The sequence below is a fragment of the Macaca mulatta genome, chromosome 16 (assembly GCF_049350105.2).
Source record: "Macaca mulatta isolate MMU2019108-1 chromosome 16, T2T-MMU8v2.0, whole genome shotgun sequence".
NCBI lineage: Eukaryota > Metazoa > Chordata > Mammalia > Primates > Cercopithecidae > Macaca > Macaca mulatta.
Genome location: NC_133421.1, coordinates 37810217 through 37828355, shown reverse-complemented (window position 1 = coordinate 37828355; position 18139 = coordinate 37810217). Strand labels below are relative to the sequence as shown.

Below are 18139 nucleotides of genomic sequence, written 5' to 3'. Positions count from 1 at the left end.
GGTGAGGCTGTGCCGCCACCACCTGCCCGCAGGCCGAATTCCTCATCTGAATGGAACGCTGTGCGTAAAATGCAGGCACGCCGGCCCCTGGGTGCCAGTTTGCCGCGTCACTCCTCACCAAAGGGTCAGCTGAGCATTCCTCCCACAGGCAGGAAGCCCTGCATGCCCCTCTCTTCCGAGCCTGGGAAGCTTGGACAGGGGGCACCCGCATACGTGCCCCAGGGCTGGGGTGGAAAGGAGGCCAGTGGAGAGCCAGAGAGGGTTCTGGGCTGGTTGTCTGCCGGCAGAGAGGGAAGGAACTCTGGGTTGCAGGGTCCCGTGAGGCGTGTGCGGTGCAAGGAGGTGCTTGCAGAGGCTTGAGTCTCACTTGTCCTGTGTGCTTGGTCCTCTCGGCCCTGCATGTTGAGTCGCTTTCCTGGCTCCTCCTGCCCTCCCTCACTGTCCATCGCTCCCATCTCTGTGTCTTTGCATCTTCCCATCTTTGCTTCTGCCGTCCCTGGCTTTCCCTTTGGCCCCAGCAGTCCCTGCTGGTCTCTATTCCTTGGTTTCTGGTTCTGTTTTTCTGCTTCTCTCCTTGTTCTCTGTATCTTTGTGTCCCATTCTCTTTCTGTGTCATTTTCTGGTTTGTGTCACTGCTTTGTCTACCTCTGTGTCTGGCTCAGCTCTTTTCTCTCTGTCTGTTCCGCTCCCCCCGCTTTTTTAAGCTGGGGCTGCCATCTAGGGCCCCTGCCTAGGGCCGCCTGCTGTCAGGCATTACTTCAGCTGCAGGGTCTCTCCCTGGGTCCCGTCACCCTGGTCTTTCCCGCCAGGTTCCTGCCTCTCAAGCAGGCTGAGCTGCTGCTGGCTGCCATTGGGGATGGCACCTCCTCCAGCCCATGCCTGGGTTCCCAGGCCTGTCTCGGGCAGGGCAGGAAAGGGCCTGTATAGGCTGATCCTCTTCCCAGCTGCCATCTCAGACCTTCTGTCGTCCTGAGCCATGCCAGGTGCCCGGCTGAGGCAGGCAAGCCCCAGGGCGCACTGTCACTCAAGGGCAGAGCTGGGCCAACACTGGGTGCCTGCTCACATCTAGTTTGGGAAAGAAAGTTCAGGCCGTCTAGGCTCTGGTTAACACTGACTCGTGAGCAGGGATTCCCTGTGTGTCACATTGCTTCAGAGGAGGGGGTCTTCATCTGAGCCATGGGACCCTGAGAGTTTCAATAAGGACTTTGCGGGGCTCAGAGCCTCCTGACATTGTAAAATTTGTATGAATGTGTATTTTGGGGAGGAGATGGCCTGGAGCTTTCACCCAATACCCAGAAGGACCCTTAACCCCACAAATGTTCAAGAGAGATTTGAGGCTCGCTGCTTTGGCCTCTAGACCATTCTTTCTCTTTTCATTGTGTCTCTGGGCCATTATCCACCCCCCACTCCAGCACCTCACTTCTGCCCTGATCAGGTGGCTATGTGTCCTAACCAAGCATGTTTGCTGTCCCCTGGTGGGACTTGGATATTCCTTTTACCCCCAGTGGGATTTCAGACTTGCACATTATATGAAATTAAGCATCTGGGGGCCAGGCGTGGTGGTTCACGCCTGCAATCCTACCACTTTGGGAGGCTGAGGTGGGCAGATTGCCTGAATCCAGGAGTTTGAGACCACCCTAGGCAACATGGTGAAACCCCATCTCTACTGAAATACAAAAAAATTTTCTGGGCATGGTGACGGGCACCTGTAGTCCCAGCTACTTGGAAGGCTGAGGCATGAGAATCACTCGAGTTCAGGAGGTGGAGGTTGCAGTAAGCAGAGATTGCACCACTGCACTCCAGCCTGGGTGACAGAGCAAGACTCTGTCCCCAAAAAAAGAGAGAAAGAAATTGAGCAGCCGGGCACGGCAGCTTATGTCTGTAATCTCAGCACTTTGGGAGGCTGAGGCAGGAGGATCACTTGATGCCAGGAGTTCAAGACCAGCCTGGGCAACATAGGGAGACCCCATCTCTACAAAAAAATACAAACATTAGCTGGGAATGGTGGTGCACACCTGTAGTGCCAGCTAGTGGGGAGGCTGAGGTGGGAGAATAGCTTAAGCCTGGGAGGTAGAGGCTGCAGTGAGCCATGATCACGCCACTTTACTCCAGCCTGGGTGACAGAGCAAGACCGTTCAAAATAAATTTAAAGAAAAGAAATTGAGGCTCAGGTAGAACTTAGGACCCATGAGAGACCCCATGTTCGATGGCGGGATTTAGGGAAGTGTCACAAAGGACTGAGCTGGCTTTTTCCAAGGCCAGCCTCAGGGGACCAGGTTTCTGTGGAGTCGCCAGAGGCAGAGCTTTCTCAGCAGAAAGTTTAGGCCCTCTCTTTGCATATTTGCTGAAGGGGGCCTTGGGATACTGTGCCTGTTGGCTCTCAGTGCATTTACATAACCTGTTTCCCATCACGTTCACATCTTCTCTTTGCCCCACAAAAAGGAATTTTCTGTGTTCTGTGCCAGATGGAGGTAGGCCTATACCTAGGTGTCTCCGCCCACTCTCATGGATACAGAGTGATTTTTTTCACCCAACCCTTCCCGTTTCACACACACTCCTCTTTGTGGCGTGTGGCAAATTTTACCAAGCCCTATCTTAGGGCAGCACAGAGTGTTAAGGAAAGGCCGGGTGTGGGGGCGCCCAGCTGGTTCTGCACATGCCTGCCCTCCAGCCCCCAAACCTGTATGACAGGTCCCTCAGCTGGGCCAACCCCCGCCCACCTCACTGGCTTCTTCATGAGAAGGTGAAACTTGGGTGTGTGTTGGGGGGGTGGCACATGAAAGAGGAGACCATCTGAAATGAAACTAGCAGGGAGGGGGAGGAGAAGGCAGGAGCTTCCCACCACCCCTCTTCCCATTCTCCCTGCTTTTCCTCTGCACGCTTCTCCCCAGCACTGCTTCTCACACAGACATCCTCCGGCATCCACTCCCCCTGATCCCAGCAGTTGGGAGTCAGAGGGGGCTGGAGCCCGGGTTGGGCCCTGCAGTGGGCTGTGGGCACAGGGGGCATTGACAGGGTTGCTGGCAGTCCTGGGTGAGGAAGCCCTCACAGATGTGGCAGGACGCCCCCTCCCTGTTTGACCAGTGACTGCTCCATTTCCTTCCTTGCCCCAGATATCTTCCCTTTACTTTCCCTCTCCTTTCATCTTTCTTTGAAGTTAAATTTCACACCTTACTCCTCCCCTGCCAAAACCTCCCCAGCCCCTTCTCCCTCAGCCTTCCCAGGGCCTCTTCCTGCTCCTCCCCTCCTCTTTTGGACAATTGGATTTTGAGGCTCTTCCCAAGCGAAGGGCTGTACTCCCAGGCCTGCTTGTTTCTCCAGTTCCTCACCTTCCCTCCCTTTCCTCTGCTGGGCTGGCCCAGTCTCCTGCCTTCACCTGGCCTGCTTTTTCACAGGTGTTCTTCCGGGCGGGTACCTTGGCACGGCTGGAGGAGCAGCGGGACGAACAAACCAGCAGGAACCTAACCCTTTTCCAAGCAGCCTGCCGGGGCTACCTGGCCCGCCAGCACTTCAAGAAGAGAAAGGTGCTGCTCTAGGGACATCCCCTCCCCCTGCAACCTAGATGGGCACGGCCAAGTTCCTGGGGTGGGGGCTATGAGGGGGAGAAGAGGCAGGAACCTCCCAGGCCACCATGTCCTGGGCCAGGGTGGGGAACGGGCAGCTCTCTGGTGCCAGCAAGTGTGCTGGTGTGCCCAGCAACGGGGCCTGGTTGGAGGGCTTTGTTGAGGGGTAGGGGAATCAGGGCCCAGGCAAAGGTGGGCTCTGGATCATAGGCTGCTCCATGAAGATTAAGGAGCTGTGTCAGCGACTCCTTTTCTTATTAGCAAGTCCATAAAACAGCCAGCACTGCCGCCTCTTGTGTTTCAGCAAGATTAGGTTTTATAGCACAGCTAGGCCAGGGTGCTGGAAATAATCAGGCAGCAAATAAAGCAGATGAAATTATTCCTAATGGCAGCGGAGCGGCTAGTGCCCAGCGCGGTGCTCCCAGGGCTGGGTTCTGTGCTGCCCACCCTCTGAGGGATGGAGGGAGCCTGGGGCAAGGGGGAGCATGGGAAATATCTGACTCGGGGTCAGGAGGCCAGAGGAGCAGCCCTGGGGGCCTGTGCTGATGGTGGGGAGGATCCTGGGCCGAGCTTGGCCAAGGTGACTGAGAACTGCACTGTGCGCCACCCCCACCCCACCTGCAGATCCAGGACCTGGCCATTCGCTGTGTTCAGAAGAACATCAAGAAGAACAAAGGGGTGAAGGACTGGCCCTGGTGGAAGCTCTTTACCACAGTGAGGCCCCTCATTGAAGTACAGCTGTCAGAGGAGCAGATCCGGAACAAAGACGTATGTGACAGCCTGGGAGGGCCAAGTCTCTGGGTGAGGGGAAGCCTTGCCGGTTTAGCTTGAACTTCCAAGCGCTTCTTCATTTAGTCCAGAGAGCTCACATCCTTGAAATGTGCCCAGCAAACAGAAGATGACCCTCTGGGGTGCTGGCTGAGCCCCTGGGCAGCCTCTTAACGATAAAATCTTGGGCATCTCTAGCTTATTGGGAAGGGTCTAGGGACAGGATTCCCAGGAGGCAGTGGCTCTGCTATTGGGGACATGCTTCCTCCCATGGTGTCCTGGCCCAAGCTTCATCAACTTCGTTCACTACAGGGGTGCAGACCCAGGGCCCCACCCCCTCGCAGTGCCTTTGGCTCACTTTGCCCTCTTTGGTCCACCCTAGGAGGAGATCCAGCAGCTGCGGAGCAAGCTCGAGAAGGTGGAGAAGGAGCGGAACGAGCTGCGGCTCAACAGTGACCGGCTGGAGAGCCGGGTGAGTGACTCCTGGCACCACACCAACTGGGCATGGCTGCAGGGAGATGCAGCCCCTGCAGGTCCCCCAGGTGTTCTGGCTGAGTGAGGCAGGCACTTCAATTGGTGGTGACTCCCTACCCCCAACCCCAGATCTCGGAGCTGACATCGGAGCTGACAGATGAGCGTAACACAGGAGAGTCTGCCTCCCAGCTGCTGGACGCGGAGACAGCAGAGAGGCTCCGGGCTGAGAAGGAGATGAAGGAATTGCAGGTGAGGGCAGGGCCTGGGTGAGAACAGCAGGCTGGTGACTGCCACACCATAGTGCCCACTGGCTCCCCCCAAAAACAGTTGGCGTCTTCACCCCTAGCCCAGCATCCCTGTCTGCCCTGGGTAAGCATGTGAGCATGGTCTGTGTGGTTCGGGGAGTGGGTATGAGGGGACAGAATGGCATACCCTGAAACCCCGTCTTCTGCAGACCCAGTATGATGCACTGAAGAAGCAGATGGAGGTTATGGAAATGGAAGTGATGGAGGCCCGTCTCATCCGGGCAGCGGAGATCAACGGGGAAGTGGATGATGATGATGCAGGTGGGCCTGAGGCCCAAGCAGCTCAGCAGTGGCCTGCGATGCGAGCCCTGATGCTCACCCCTGGGTAGTCATGTCCCTTGTCCAGGCCTGTCTCCCCTCCATGAGCTAAAGTGAAAGAAACAGATGAGAAGGCAGAGGTGCCAATAAATGCAGGGGATTGTTAGGCAGAGCTGTAACAACCACGATCATGACAAAGACTGAGGGCCGTGGTCCCATCAGTCCCTGGGGGAGGCACAGCACATGTAGCCACATCTCTCGCTCTGGTCTTCTCCTGGCTAGTGGCTCCTTCTGCCTTGGGAGGAAGCCGTCATTACAGAGAGCTTTCTGAGCCCTGGCTGACTCCACCTGCTGCTCCCCCTGCCCCATCCTCCTTCCCCTCTGCCCCTTCTGGGGACTCTCAGCACCTCCATCCTCCCTTGTCTGCCTCAACCCCACAGGTGGCGAGTGGCGGCTGAAGTATGAGCGGGCTGTGCGGGAGGTGGACTTCACCAAGAAACGGCTCCAGCAGGAGTTTGAGGACAAGCTGGAGGTGGAGCAGCAGAACAAGAGGCAGCTGGAGCGGCGGGTGAGGCTGGGGAGGAGCCGAGGCCTGTGCTTGAGAGGACCAGGAGGGGAACTGGTGCCTTGTGTCCGTCCAGTGAAGGCTGGGGGCAGGCAGGCCTGGCCTGGGACAGATCAGGGAGGCTGGCATGTTAGCTTCTCGGTGCAGGGGCAATCAGGAGCAGGCTATCATTAGAGCTTCTTCAGTACCCTGGGAGACCCTACTTCCTCCCACATCCCTGGGTCTTCCCCTCACTTACCCACCTCCCTCTCCTCACCTTCTCCACCAATGCTTCCGGGCCTCTCTGTATATGCACCCCGTCTCGGCCCCTAGCTCGGGGACCTGCAGGCAGACAGTGAGGAGAGTCAGCGGGCTCTGCAGCAGCTCAAGAAGAAGTGCCAGCGGCTGACGGCTGAGCTGCAGGATACCAAGCTGCACCTGGAGGGCCAGCAGGTCCGCAACCACGAGCTGGAGAAGAAGCAGAGGAGGTAGGTGGGCCCCCTGCCCTGGGCCCAGAGAACCTTCTGGAGCAGCCACAGACAGGACTGCCTCCTCACCCTCCAGGGAAGAAAGAAGGAAGGACCTGAATTTGTCCAGGGCCCTTGCCTGCCTGGTCACTCATCTTGGAACGTGAAGAGGCCCCCTCTTGACCTCCAGGGTGGACTCGAGCTGTGTCCCCACTGAAGGCCTGCCCAGGCCTCTGCTTTCAGAGGTGCTCCCCGCATCACGTGCCTGTCACCCTGTGCCAGGCCCCATCAGGAAGGGCATCAACCAGGGCCCGTGCAGGAACCGCTATGTCCCTGCCCCCGGCCCCCAGCTCTGCCTCTCCCTCACTTGCCTCAGCTACACAAACACTCTCTCCTGACTAATGTCGTTAAACTACCGTGCCACTTCCATCTCATTATGGTAATGATACAAAGGAGGGGGGTGGCCCTCACAGGAGAAAATCCAATCTAAATTAATTTCCCGGGCTGGGAATGAGGATGGGACGCCTTCATTAGCAGTACTGAGGAACCCACACACCCTGGGAACAGCAGGGCGCCCTGGGGAGCAAGAACAGCACCCATTTCTCCTCTGCGGGGGAAGGGCTTCTCAGCAGAGGCACCGGTTGCCTTTGTGAAGAGGTATCCCCACACCCACGACCCTGGGAGTGAGGATGGCAGAGCCTTTCCAGTGACTCTGGGTTACCCCTGGCCTCCTGGACCCACCACCATCTCCCCAAATAGGGGAAATAGGAAGGTTTTCTATTCCTCCCACCTGACACCATGACCGCCACTTCCCTCGTTCTCATCTCTGCCCCCACCCTACCCCTTTACCCAAAGGCTGGCACCCTTAGCTCGACCCCCCTTCTGAGCACGCAATGACAATACCAGCTCGGCCTAGTTACCGTGCTGCTGTGCTCCCCGCTGGGCAACTTATTAGGTTTCAGCTGCCCGGAGTTTCTTACTTTTTTTGATGTGGGGTTGGGGTAAGGGGAGCGTTCAACTTCCACAGGAACCTGATTAGCTATTCAGGGAAGGTGGTAAGAGGAATTTGAGCAATTTGCTGCATATTTAGCGGGAAATGGAAGACTGGGAAGTGGAGGAGTGAAGAACGAGGCCCCCTGTGTGCCCATTGAGGCATGTGGCCAGCTGGGCACAGTGGGAATGCCAGCTCTGAACCCAGTATGGGGTCTCCTGGTGGTGTCCTGCCAGCACTGCTGGGGTGCATGGTCCTGGCCAAAGGCTGGTGCCCAGAGGCAGGGACAAGGAGCCGGTTGTTGCCCTTACAGTTGCCGAACCGAACTGTGGAAAGTGAGTTAGTAGAAGCAGGGTGCTCATCTCTACCCTTTTCCCACCCCACCCTCACCTGGGTCTCTCATTCTTTGATGTGTTGAAATGGAAAATGTAGAGACTTAACTCCTGAGGGGCCTGTTAAGCAGGCTAGGGGTCCCTCTTAGGCCTACTTGGTGAAAGGGCTCGCCTGAGTGCTCCCTATCCCAGACCCAGTTGCTCAATAGGGCCTCAGTGGCCTGACCTGCCACCTCTAAATGTCACCCCTACCTTGCCACTGGCCCCACGTTAGGGCTGCATGGGTCCCCCCACCCCTGCTTGGGTCCTGTCCATGGCACCACCTCCTGACAATCTCTGTGTGGGGGACCCCGGCTCTTCCCCATCTGATAGAGCCGCCACGCTCCCTTGCAGGTTTGACAGTGAGCTCTCGCAGGCGCATGAGGAGGCCCAGCGGGAGAAGCTGCAGCGGGAGAAGCTGCAGCGGGAGAAGGACATGCTCCTTGCTGAGGCTTTCAGCCTGAAGCAGCAACTAGAGGTGGGTAGGGCCACCCACCGTCTGTGCCATGTCCCCCTCACAACCTGGGGTCAGCCCTGCACCAGCCTCATCTCTTTTGCTCCAGGAAAAAGACATGGATATTGCAGGGTTCACCCAGAAGGTTGTGTCACTAGAGGCAGAGCTCCAGGACATTTCTTCCCAAGAGTCCAAGGATGAGGCTTCTCTGGCCAAGGTCAAGAAACAGCTCCGGGACCTGGAGGCCAAAGTCAAGGATCAGGAAGAAGAGCTGGATGAGCAGGCAGGGACCATCCAGATGCTGGAGCAGGTACAGGAGAGCTTGGCCAAGGGAGGGGTGCCACCATCCCCACAGCCAGCCTCAGGCATGGGCCAGAGGATCCTGCCTCCATTCATTCATGTGTTCACTCACTCACCTACTCACAAAATGTGGAGTGAGCACCTGATCTGTGCCAGCCACAGTATAAAGATGCAGTCATGGAACTTTCCACAAAAACAAATCTGATGGAGCTCTAGTAGGGAAGGGCTCAGGATGCATGGCAGCTGAGGGCCACAGGCCCAACCAGCCTGCCACCAAGTCAGTTCAGGCAGCTGGAGCCTGCAGGCAGACGGAGAAGCTGCAGGACTGTCCCCACCCCAGCTACCTCTCTCTGGGCCTATGCCAGACCGCTAGCAAGGGAGTTCAGCTGCTCTGGAGAAGCTGCTGCCACGAGAGCAAGGTGCCAGCAAAGGGAACTGGCTGGTGGACATTCTCAGCCCATGAGCCTAGGGAGAGCCACACACAGGTGGGAAGGGGGTGGGCATTGCTGGGGAGGGAACCCAGACCCTACTCCAACCACCTCCAGGCCAAGCTGCGTCTGGAGATGGAGATGGAGCGAATGAGACAGACCCATTCTAAGGAGATGGAGAGTCGGGATGAGGAGGTGGAGGAGGCCCGGCAGTCGTGTCAGAAGAAGGTAAGGTATCTGAGTACTTACCTGTCTAGCGTAAACACCTTTTCCCATCGCCGCTTTAAAGTAAGGGGCTTTCTGCCTCCCTACCTCAGCCACATTGTCTTCCATTGTCATTCTGGGCCAGGAAGCGCCTGGAATCCTGGCATTGGCAGGGATGTATTGGCTCAAAGTCTGTAGAGAAGCTTGAGCCCCTGAGGAACTAACGCTCCCTGCTTTCTGTGCCAGGGGCAGCCCCTGTGCCCCTGCTGTGCTGCGCTGTACTGGTGCTATCTGCAGTCAGCCAGCCTGGCCAGATAGGTCTCCACTGTGCGGCGAGGTGTCCTATTCTGTCTTGGCTAGCCCCACCGCATGTGGCCTGCCGTCCCTCCTCGCCCTCCCAGGCTGCTTTGAAACCCTGGAAACCTGAAATTTAGGTTCTGACCCCTCCGCCAATATCACTGTGCTCAGGCCTGCCCCACTGTTTTCCCGGAGTGGGGAACCCAGAACCAAAGGGGCCTGCTTGGCACCAGGTACTAAAGGGATGGACGGGTCTCTGTCCCCATGGTATTCCAGTTAAAACAGATGGAGGTTCAGCTGGAGGAAGAGTATGAGGACAAGCAGAAGGTGCTGCGAGAGAAGCGGGAGCTGGAGGGCAAGCTCGCCACCCTCAGCGACCAGGTCAGGGGATGCTCCACCTGCCAAGCCTGGCCAGCTACCTGCCCATGCAGCCTGAGGAGTGGGGATCCTAGGGATGGGGAGCCGGGAACAGAGCTGTCAGGGGGATAGGGGTGCTGCAAAGAGCCCATCATCATCCCTCGATGGAGGCATCACCATACATTGGCACACCCAGCCCTTTACCACTGATTGGCATGATCCTGGCTCTTCCAGGATCCTTATGGGGACACTGATAATGAGGACGTGGTGAGGAGTGGGCTTGGGTAAGATAGGAGGAGGCCCTGTGTGGAGCCCAGAACCCCAACTGCTGGTGCCCACCCAGGTGAACCGGCGGGACTTTGAGTCAGAGAAGCGGCTGCGGAAGGACCTGAAGCGCACCAAGGCCCTGCTGGCGGATGCCCAACTCATGCTGGACCACCTGAAGAACAGCGCTCCCAGCAAGCGAGAGATCGCCCAGCTCAAGAACCAGGTATCCCCAGAGAGCACATGGCTGATCCAGGCACAACAGAGCTTACCTTTTCCATTCTCTTTCTCTCTCTCTCACTCCTCTCAGTGGCTTGTGAGTCCTTGGGAAGGAAAGTGACAGGATAGAGGGGAGAGCCACATGTAGCAGCTAGACTCCCCAGGCCCTGCGTGTGCCTTACTGTCTCACTGCCCAGCCCAGGGTGGTGTGGATGGGGCCTGGTGCCCACCAGCCCTGTCACAGGAGGAGATACCCACGCATGCAACACCACACAGCCATGGCCCTGGGGTCTGAAGTGAATGGAGGAGGAGAAGGAGGGCATCTGGGCTCACTCTTCCCTGTACAGCCCTCCTGCCCCCAGGGAATGACTGACATCTCTCTCTGGGGCGGGGGTGGTCTCTGTCCAGCTGGAGGAGTCAGAGTTCACCTGTGCGGCAGCCGTGAAAGCACGGAAAGCAATGGAGGTAGAGATCGAAGACCTGCACCTGCAGATTGATGACATCGCCAAAGCCAAGACAGTGGTGAGGGGCCAGGGTGCCCGGGGCAGAGCTCGGGGGGCTGAGGCAGAATAGAGCTGCCTCTGTGGCTCCCTTCACCCCAGACAGGTTCCTCCACGTCAGGACTTGTGACGGGTCCTTTCATGCCAGGACTTGCTGCAGGAAGAGCAGGCCCCCCTGCTCTGCGTCTCCCCACCCTGAGCAGAGGCCTCGGGGAGGAGCGGGCAGAAGAGGGAGCCAGCAAGGGCCCATCTCCCTGTGTAACCACCTGCCTGCGGGAGCTTGGCCGCAGGCCCCAACACCATAAATAAAGGCATCTAATGTGACTGAGGGACGTAAACAGGTGCCTAGAGATTAGCAGAAGCACCGATAAGAGGACAGGATGGCTTGGCTTCCCTCCCCTTCCCCCTGCCCAGCCCACTGACAAGCCCAAGCGGCAGCTAATTAGAGCTCTTATTTAATGCCTCCTTTTTAATTCCCCACCTCTCCCACAGCCCATCCATCAGCAGAGAATTCATTACTGGGATGTGGCCACCAATACCTCCTTGGGCAGGGCATGGGGCAGGGGAGGAGGCTGGGCTGGGCTAGTGGCTTCATGGCCCCTTAGCTAGTCACCTAGCTGCTGAGAGATGCCAATCTCACAGGCTTGATTTATCCCCATGACATTTGTGCTCCTCAGCAGTTTTCAGGTGAGTAATTCAAATTCCTTAATTGTGTTAAAAAAGGTTGTTATAAAATTACCATTTTATTTAAATCTGAGTTAATAAATTTCTTGGCGGAGGCTTCCCCAGCTCCCCACAGCCCAGTAACAAGATGGATGGGGCAGAGAAGGAGCCAACACAGTCATTGTGGTTTGGAATTACAGGCTAATAGATTCATTCATTTCCTGAAGCTGCTGTTGGATCTCTCTTCCCCTCCCCCAAGGAGGGGACTGGCTGTGGGGGCTGGATGCCCAGGGAGTGGGCAGTCCCAGGGGAAATGAGAGTCTAAGCCAGGAGACCTTCGCAGACTTGAGGGGTCCTTCCCTGGGGCCTGAAGGGGGCAGAGTACATGCAGGCAGGGCCTGGACTGATAGTGCCGGGATGATGGGTCATTTGTTCTGGGCAGACCTTTTCTGCCTTCTCATTAGCCTCAAAGGAGCTGCCAGGAAGCAGCTGTCATTCAGCTCAGAGGCCCGGGGTCTGCCTGTACTGCACACAGCCCTTTCCCTCATCTCCCTGGTCCGGAGCAGGACAGGCAGCTCCCTGAGCATCACTGGTCCTGGGACCCACCCCAGCGGGCAGACAGCCCATTATCATCTCTACAATGCCCCCACCATTGGAGGCAGCTGGAGCCCACAGACACACTGGGCCTGAGGCCCTCTGATCTGTCTTTGCCTCTGTCCAGCTGGAGGAGCAGCTGAGCCGCCTTCAGCGTGAGAAGAATGAAATCCAGAACCGGCTAGAGGAGGATCAGGAAGACATGAACGAATTGATGAAAAAGCACAAGGCTGCCGTGGCTCAGGTACCCCTGCCAGGAGTGCCCCTCACACTCCACACCATCATCCTTCTGGTCCTCCTCGTGGGTCCCCCATACAACCGCTTGTTTTGGGAGGTGATGGAGTGAGAACTTCGGTCCCCTGGTGTTCCAGCTGGGCTGGGCTGGCTGAATGTTTATGGGGGATCCTGCTTCTGATGCTCTCACCCCTTTCGCAGGCTTCCCGGGACCTGGCTCAGATAAATGATCTCCAAGCTCAGCTAGAAGAGGCCAACAAAGAGAAGCAGGAGCTGCAGGAGAAGGTGAGGACCAGGGGCTCCCCTGGGAGAGAGTGCCAGGATCACTACGTGTGGGAGGAACCCCCAAGTTCACAGTTTAGAAGGCACTTTTCTCTGCCATCAGTAATCCACAGAGCAATATAAACTAGGAGCAAGGGCTAGGCTTGGAGCCATGTTACCATAGCAGACATTTGGGCTTCCCCTGCCTCATTTCCCATCTCTATTCCCTCTCCAGTCCTTAGCTTTCTTCTTTCTCTCTGAAGGGCAAGATCTGTGCCAAGCGCTAGGGCAGATGGGGGAGGCCTCTGGCCCAGGGCTCCATTCTCTTTCCTCCCAGGTGCATCCCTCTCTACCTCTCCCGCCTTCTGGTCACCGTGGTGATATTGCCTGCCCCAGACGTATCCTCCTCACTTTCTGGGCTCAGTTCTTTCTTCTCTTCTTGCCCTCCACCTCTAGCTACAAGCCCTCCAGAGCCAGGTGGAGTTCCTGGAGCAGTCCATGGTGGACAAGTCCCTGGTGAGCAGGCAGGAAGCTAAGATACGGGAGCTGGAGACACGCCTGGAGTTTGAAAGGACGCAAGTGAAACGGCTGGAGGTGGGTTCCCGCTTCTCCCAGGCCGCACCGAACAGGGCAGAGCTGCGCCAGCACTGGAGCCGCGCATGCTCAGCAGGGCTGGGCAGGCCTCTGGACACTCCTCAGAGGCCTGTGCCTCGTTGCCAGGCCAGCTGACGGGCAGGTGCTTCTCTCCCGCCCCGCCTGGCCTGCTCTCTGGGTACCATGGAGCCCGCCTGCTTTACATTCTGTTTCCGTGCTTGCTTTCTGCCAAGGGACCAGAGCAGCTTAGCTCTTCGTCTTCATATTTTCCTCCACCACGAGCTCCCCCCCGCCTGTTCCCCTCAACCGGTTCTCTGGCAGGGTCATAAATATGCAGTGGATGGTGCCACTTCTGTGCAGGCTGGAGTCTGTTCTCTCATCTGCCCTCTCTCTCCTCCTCTCCCCTTCCCTGCTTCATTCCCTTTCTTCCTCACTTCTTCTGCCCTCCTGTCTCTGCTTTCTCTCTCTCTCTCTTCCTTTTCCTTGATTATGACCCTATTCTTCTCCCTTCTTTTTTCTTTTTTTTTTTATTTGAGACGGAGTCTCACTCTGTTGCCAGGCTGGAGTGCAGTGGTGCGATTTTGGCTCACTGCAACCTCCATCTCCCAAGTTCAAGCGATTCCCCTGCCTCAGCCTCCTGAGTAACTGGGACCACAGGCACGTGCATTTTTAAAATTGTATTTTAGTAGAGACAGGGTTTCACCATGTTGGCCAGGATGGTCTTTAACTCCTGACCTCATGATCTGCCCACCTCGGCCTCCCAAAGTGCTGGGATTACAGGCGTGAGATATTTTTTCCTCTCCCCAATCTTACTTCTCTTTCTTACCCTCTTCCCATCCCTTTCTCCTCTGCCGTTATTATAAAGTTCATTCTCTCTTCTTCTTCTTTTTTTTTTTTTTTTTTTTGAGATAGGGTCTTGCTCTGTTGCCCAGGCTATAGTGCAGTGACGCGATCATGGCTCACTGTAGCCTTGACCTCCTGGGCTCAAGCAATCCTCCCATCCTCCTGCCTCAGCCTCCTGTGTAGCTGGGACCACAGGCATGTGCCACTATGCCTGGCTAATTTCTGTATTTTTTGCAGAGACAGGGTTTTGCCTTGTTGCCCAGACTGGTCTCGAACTTCTGGGCTCAAGTAATCCGCCTGCCTCAGCCTCCCAAAGTGTTGGCATTGCAGGCATGAGCCACCACGCTGGACCAATCCTTTTTCTTTTGGTCTCCCAAAGCCAGTATGGGCCAGCGCCTTCCATCTCTGGCAGAGCAGATAGCAAGAGAGAGGCAGAAAGGATTATCTCCTGGGTTTACACTCCTCTCGCCTTATTTTTAAGTTCTCTTTGAGTTTATAAGCCTTTGTCTCCGCACCGTCAGTTCTGTCTGGGCCCTGTGTTGATAAGTGTGGTTGCTGAGGGGCAGCCCTGTCACCTCCTCCATCAACTCGCAGTCCATGGAGCAGGCACTTAGGTAGGGATAGAAACAGGTGGGCCTCTAGAGGGCATTAATAACCTGGACACAGGAAGAGAGCACAACTGACCCTCCCAAGACGGGGTCACAGTCCTCAGGAGAGCTGGAGAGAGTTAGGGGAAACTTAAGAATTTATTTTCTGCCCACCCCAACCCCAGGCTGGCTGATAATATTTTGATCCCCATTTTACATATAGGAAGGGTTATGTAGGTTGCCTAAGGTCACAAAACTATCAAGGGACAGAAGAGGCCATTAGTCTGGTGGACACAGGACAGGCCCACAGGACTTATCTCCTTTTCTCTTGGGCCTAGTCCCTTCCCACACCTCTATCCCTCAGGTTCCCTTCTGCTCGGAGAGTTTTGTGGTTTAGACTCATAGGATGTTAAACACGAATGGCCCAATCCTGCAGCCTGGCTCTGTTATTTTAGGGACATAGAGGCTGGAGGCCCAGTCAGAGGTAGAACCAGGATCACAAGCAGATGCGGGGTTCTTCCTTCACATTCAGCCCCTCTCTCCAGGTCATTTTTTGCTCAGCATCCCACTGCCTGGCAGGAGATTCATTAGGCTTAGAGAGATGCTCTCTGCTTGGAATCTGATGATTGTTTAGTCTCTCCTAATCCAGAACTCCAGCAAAGCCATTTACCTCTGAGCACAGGATCTAGCTTTTGGGGCTTCTGGGTTCAGAGTCCCTGCGGGAAGCCCTGCTGACCTAAGAGGCCTCTACATGCAGTGTCAATACCGACAGGCCCACCAAGCTGTACCCAGAACACTCCTTCAGTCTTGGTGTAGTAATAATGATAATAGCACCTTTCATCTTTCAAAGTGCATTCACATTCATTACCTTATTCATCCTCAGAAGACCCCTGGGGAGTAGGTGTTATTCTCCCCCCATTTTACAGAAAAGCAAGGGAAGCCTCGGGCTTGCTTGCCCAGGTAGCCAATGAATGGTGGAGCCAGAGCTTGACCCCAGGCCTCCTGACCCAGAGCTCTGCCACACCCTCCCTCTGCCTGACTGATGGGCCTACGTGCTGTGTCTTTCTTCCCCAACTGCCTGTCCAGAGCCTGGCAAGCCGGCTCAAGGAAAACATGGAGAAGCTTACTGAGGAGCGGGATCAGCGCATTGCAGCCGAGAACCGGGAGAAGGAACAGAACAAGCGGCTACAGAGGCAGCTCCGGGACACCAAGGAGGAGATGGGCGAGCTTGCCAGGAAGGAGGCCGAGGCTAGCCGCAAGAAGCACGAACTGGTAATGCCCTCCTGTCCAGGGCCCACATGGCAGCCCCCTGACGAGCTGTTGAGTGTGCGCCTCACTCTGGCCTGGTTGGGGATAGGGTGCAAAGAAACTGCACATGAGTCAGAGAATGAGAGGGAGGAGGAGCATACCAAGAGGGCAGACCAGGGAGCCAATGGCACTGGAGGCTTCCTCAGGTGAGGCTTGGCCCCCACAGCCCAGCAGCAGCAGAGCGGAAAAGGCTCTGGAAGCCTGTGTCAGCCCTTGGGTAGCGCCCCTATGACCGGGAAGGACTTGAAACAGGCTTTTTCTGGTCATCTGGGGAAGAAGCTAGCCCTCCTGCAAACTGGGCTGCCCCCTTCCTCCTAGGAGATGGATCTAGAAAGCCTGGAGGCTGCTAACCAGAGCCTGCAGGCTGACCTAAAGCTGGCATTCAAGCGCATCGGGGACCTGCAGGCCGCCATCGAGGATGAGATGGAGAGTGATGAGAATGAGGACCTCATCAACAGGTGAGAGGTGGCCTCTGGGGCATCTGCAGCCAGCACGGAGGCCCTCTTGACTGCCTCTGGAACCAGGCCACCAGGTAGAACAGTTGCATCCTCTGCCTCCCCATGAGCGAGCCACCAACCCACCCTCCCTTTACTGCCAGACCCCAGCACAGCCTGTCCTGCAGAGGCAGAGGGTGAGACAGGTGCACCCTGATTGAGGCCCCCCAGCCAGTCTCCCCTCCCCAGGACCAGGCCCTCCAGCTCTGCCCGCTCAAGATGAGTTATTCCCCTGTTTAGCTGCATTTCCGATGGTGCCTGCTCCCCTCTGGGGAGGGCAGAGATTTAAAGGCTGTGGTGCCTTGTTACTATGCCAGAGATTTTCTCATAAAACCCACCCAGGGAATGGTCTGGAGAGAAAGAGATTTGTAGTCTTAGGCGGAGGAGACAGTCACGAAGAAGGAAGGCCGGCAGTGTGGGGTGGCGCCAGGCCATGGAGAAGCTCCCAAGGCTGCCCTAGGCAGACCCTAGACCTGCCTGCTTCCCACCTCAGGGCTGGGGCCCATCCTGCAGGCAGGTCTGGGGCAGCGCAGGGAGCCTGCTGCTTTGGGGCAGGGGAGAGGTGCCAGGGGCAGCCCAGATCAGGTTTTGAGGACAGTGCTATCACGCAACCCCCACTACCTGGTCTCAGCCAGCCAGAGCTGGCTCTTGCTGAGGGAAGAGAGGTCCTTAGCTAAGGGGTCCACCTTGGGGTTGCCCATTGATTTCATCTGTTTCCCCTGGACCCCTTGCCCACCATCTTCCTTCTATTTCCAGTTTGCAGGACATGGTGACAAAGTATCAGAAAAGAAAGAATAAACTGTGAGGACTGGAGCGCATGTGCTCTCTGCCTGTCCTCGCGGGTGTCTAACCACCCCTAACACTGGCTCCCACCCCAGGGCCGCTGCACGCAGCATGTGGATACAGCCTCCCCACACTCCTGCCTCACTGTTCTCTAATGCTAACACACTGACTCTATCCTCAGGGGAGGCAGGGAGCGGGCAATGAGGTGTGCTCCCCAGAAGGCTGGGGATGGCCCGTGCACCCTTGGTGGGCAGGACTGGGGGCTCCTGCAGAAAGGAAAGTGCAGCCTATTCGAGAAGTTTACCTTCCTGAGCTCCAGCACTTTCCTCCCTTAAAAACCAAGTGTGGCCACCTCCCTGGCCTATTTCTCTGGGAGAAAAGTCTGTTTGGGCTGGCTCTGTCCACATCCTTGGGCTCCTTGGGAGCCTGAGCTGCCTGAAAGAAGCAGGCATGTTTCATCTTTAAAGGTCCACCACCTTCTCTTGGCAGACAAGGGTAGAAGGTGAGGGGTATCTCCCAGTTTCTTGTTTGGAGAAAGCATTCAGGCAGCTAATCATGGGCTGGTCGCCATGGCGGGGGAAGGGAACACAGCCAGATGTGTTTACTTTACTCCCTGCGGCACCGTGGGCAGAGGGAGGCCCCGGCGGGCGCTTGTGCTGATGCTGTCTGTCAGGTGGCGGGAAGCCCAGGAAATCCAGCCCTCTCTTTTCCCGCTATCTGGGTGGGAGCTGGACGGCAGATGCAGATGTGCAGGCCTTCAGGCAGAGCGGGGCTGATCCTCCATCAAGTTCGACAAGGTTGTTTTTCAGAGGTCGTTTTTTTAGCATGGCATTGGATTTCTTCCCCCACTCTCTCTTGCCTGGTGGGCCCCCTCCGCTGGCCAGGATGGGCTGGTGGCAGCGCACAGGACTCCGTGAGAGCTAATGATAAATGTAATAGTGTGTAACAGTGATAGAGGGCCGCTGGAGCCTGGTTGTCACACACAATTAATATCCCCCGCCATTCTGTCTCCGT

General features: G+C 56.6%; 1 protein-coding gene and 1 long non-coding RNA gene across 32 annotated transcripts in view; one reads left to right on the top strand and one right to left on the bottom strand.

Moving 5' to 3' along the window:
• MYO18A (myosin XVIIIA) overlaps positions 1-18139 on the top strand; it is a 106119-nt gene that overhangs the window by 76926 nt on the left and 11054 nt on the right. For 16 of the 31 annotated variants that reach the window (XM_077970669.1, XM_077970656.1, XM_077970668.1 and 13 more), the window contains 19 exons: positions 3396-3524; positions 4188-4331; positions 4714-4803; positions 4935-5054; positions 5260-5371; positions 5809-5936; positions 6246-6400; positions 8096-8219; positions 8305-8505; positions 9041-9151; positions 9701-9805; positions 10125-10271; positions 10673-10786; positions 12149-12265; positions 12457-12540; positions 12973-13110; positions 15627-15812; positions 16167-16306; positions 17099-17143. In XM_077970669.1, the coding sequence (XP_077826795.1) occupies positions 3396-3524; positions 4188-4331; positions 4714-4803; positions 4935-5054; positions 5260-5371; positions 5809-5936; positions 6246-6400; positions 8096-8219; positions 8305-8505; positions 9041-9151; positions 9701-9805; positions 10125-10271; positions 10673-10786; positions 12149-12265; positions 12457-12540; positions 12973-13110; positions 15627-15812; positions 16167-16306; positions 17099-17143 (2390 nt within the window). The remainder of the gene's footprint in view (positions 1-3395; positions 3525-4187; positions 4332-4713; positions 4804-4934; positions 5055-5259; positions 5372-5808; positions 5937-6245; positions 6401-8095; positions 8220-8304; positions 8506-9040; positions 9152-9700; positions 9806-10124; positions 10272-10672; positions 10787-12148; positions 12266-12456; positions 12541-12972; positions 13111-15626; positions 15813-16166; positions 16307-17098; positions 17144-18139) is intronic. The other 15 variants (XM_077970675.1, XM_077970673.1, XM_077970674.1 and 12 more) reach the window with 2 other exon arrangements.
• On the bottom strand, positions 3857-6781 carry LOC114673083 (uncharacterized). Its single transcript, XR_003723677.2, has 2 exons — positions 6190-6781; positions 3857-6036 (listed from the first exon to the last, which is right to left on the bottom strand). It is a non-coding gene; the product is annotated as an uncharacterized LOC114673083 (long non-coding RNA).